This window comes from Athene cunicularia, unplaced genomic scaffold (genome assembly GCF_003259725.1).
Source record: "Athene cunicularia isolate RWA unplaced genomic scaffold, athCun1 BOjh375561_part1, whole genome shotgun sequence".
In the NCBI taxonomy this organism is placed as follows: Eukaryota; Metazoa; Chordata; class Aves; order Strigiformes; family Strigidae; genus Athene; species Athene cunicularia.
The window spans coordinates 94,693-96,680 of record NW_020799148.1 but is presented as its reverse complement, the minus strand read 5'-3'; the positions used below and the strand labels follow the sequence as shown (position 1 = coordinate 96,680).

General features: G+C 63.9%; 1 protein-coding gene across 1 annotated transcript in view; it reads right to left on the bottom strand.

Moving 5' to 3' along the window:
* Window positions 1-516: 516 nt before the first annotated feature.
* The window catches only part of LMAN2L (lectin, mannose binding 2 like), a gene marked incomplete at its 3' end in the record, with an annotated part of 6,697 nt that continues 5,225 nt past the window's right edge, over window positions 517-1,988 (bottom strand). The window contains exon 8 of the mRNA XM_026866913.1: window positions 517-693. Within this exon, the coding sequence (XP_026722714.1) occupies window positions 517-693 (177 nt within the window). The remainder of the gene's footprint in view (window positions 694-1,988) is intronic.

The window sequence follows — 1,988 nt, the reverse complement described above, 5'->3', positions numbered from 1 at the left end:
CCCCTCCCCGCGGGTGGCGCGGCAGGTGGCTGGACGGGCTGGAGGAGCAGAAGCAGAGGACGGACGTGCACTACCGCTCGCTGCAGGGGGACGGGGCCTTCAACTGGCGTTTCGTCTTCTCCTTCGAGTACCTGGCAGCCGAGCAGCTCTGCGTCCTGCCCCAGAAGGTGAGGGGGGACCCCGGGGTGGGGTTGCGGGGGACACACACACACAGGGGATGAGCATGACACCCCCCTTTCCCCATCCCTGCCCCGGCAGGAGCATTTCTGGAGCCTGGATGAGACGGTGCTGAAGGTGCCCCCCAAGCTCATCCTCCAAGTGTGGGACAACGATAAGTTTTCAGCTGATGATTTTTTGGGTGAGACCCCCCTTTCTCTGCCCCACGTCCCCCAGGAGGGTGGGGGACACTCACAGGGGACAGGGAGCACCCCCCTGTGATGGGGAGCACCCCCAGGTGATGGGGAGCTACTCCCCACTTCGGCTTTTCCCTGCAGGTGTCCTGGAGCTGGAGCTCACCAAGCTGCCACAGCCGGCCCAGAAGCCCCAGGCCTGCACCCCAATGCCACAGGGGCCCCCCCAAAGCCCCTGGCCCTGGCAGGGGACGCGAGTTCCCTCCTGCTTCTCCCTTTTCCGGCAGAGACGGGCGAGGGGGTGGTGGGCCTGCACGGTGCAGGAGGGCGACAAGCGGCGCCTCTCGGTAGGTCGGGGGACACACGCACTCACCCCCCCCCGGGATAGCGGGGGGCAGCGATGATGGGAGGGGGCACACAGATTACGGACCCCCCCACCCCAGGGCAAGCTGGAGCTGAGCCTGGAGGTGCTGACGGCGAAGGAGGCGGAAGAGCGGCCGGTGGGGAAAGGCCGGGAGGATCCCAACATGTACCCGACGCTCCCAGCACCCGTGTGAGTCCCCAGGGGAGAGCAGGGGGTGGGAACTGGCGCACTGGCGCGGGGGGGGGACACAGGAGTGTCCCTGAGCTGGGTGTCACCCCCTCCAGGCGCCCGGAGTGGTCGTTCCTGTGGGTGCAGGCGCCGCTGCGCAGCCTGCGCTACGGCCTCTGCTACCAGTACCGCGGGCGGCTCAGCCTGGCCCTGGCGCTGCTGCTGCTCCTCGGCCTCCTCCTCACCTTCATCTACGCTGCCCCGGTGAGCACGGGGGGGCACGGCCGCCCCCCACCCCTCCTGCCAAGCCCCCCGACACTCCCCAAGCTCCCCTCTCCTCTCTCTTTGCAGGGTTATTTGGCCATGAAGATGGTTAACCCCCTCCAGACCTTCCACCTCAGTGGCAGGGACAAGCCCTGAGGTTGTCACCCATAGGGACGTCACCCATCTGCGTCACCTCTTTATTAAAGTCACATCCAGGAACAGTCAAAGCATCGTCACGTGCTCTGGGGGTTTGGCGGGGGGATGGAACACTGATAAGAGAGCTACTGCATTTTGGGGAGCCCCAGGGTGCTGTGACCTGGCCCCCGACACACTACAGCACTCGAGGGCATCGGTTTTGGGGGGAGAAACATGGCATCCAGGGGACACAGCAGTGACAAGGAGCACGGCCGTGTGACACACGCACACACACCCCAATGTTTATTCCAAGATACAAGTTACAGCTCCAGGGAGAGGCACACATGATTCAGTCCTGGTTATCAGGAAGAAAAAAAACAAAAAGGCAAAACACCAGAAAAAACCTCATGCCACAAGCACCGTTGGGCACCTGGAAAAAAGCTCCCACCTACCCTGGTGACAGCATCCTGCTGAAAAACCACCGGCTGTGCATACCCCCCCCCATCCCCAGCTACCACCGGGACCCCCACAGGGACCCGTCCGGGGTGCCAGTGTCCTGGGAAGCTGGGGGGCAAGGACACAGCCCCCCCCCAGGACAGCGGGGAGGAGGGTGCTGGCAAGGATGGGGCTGGTGGGGAGGCAAACGTGCCATTTGATGTCCCCAGAGCCACTAAGACTCTCCTGGGACAAATTGACCTAAAAAAAAA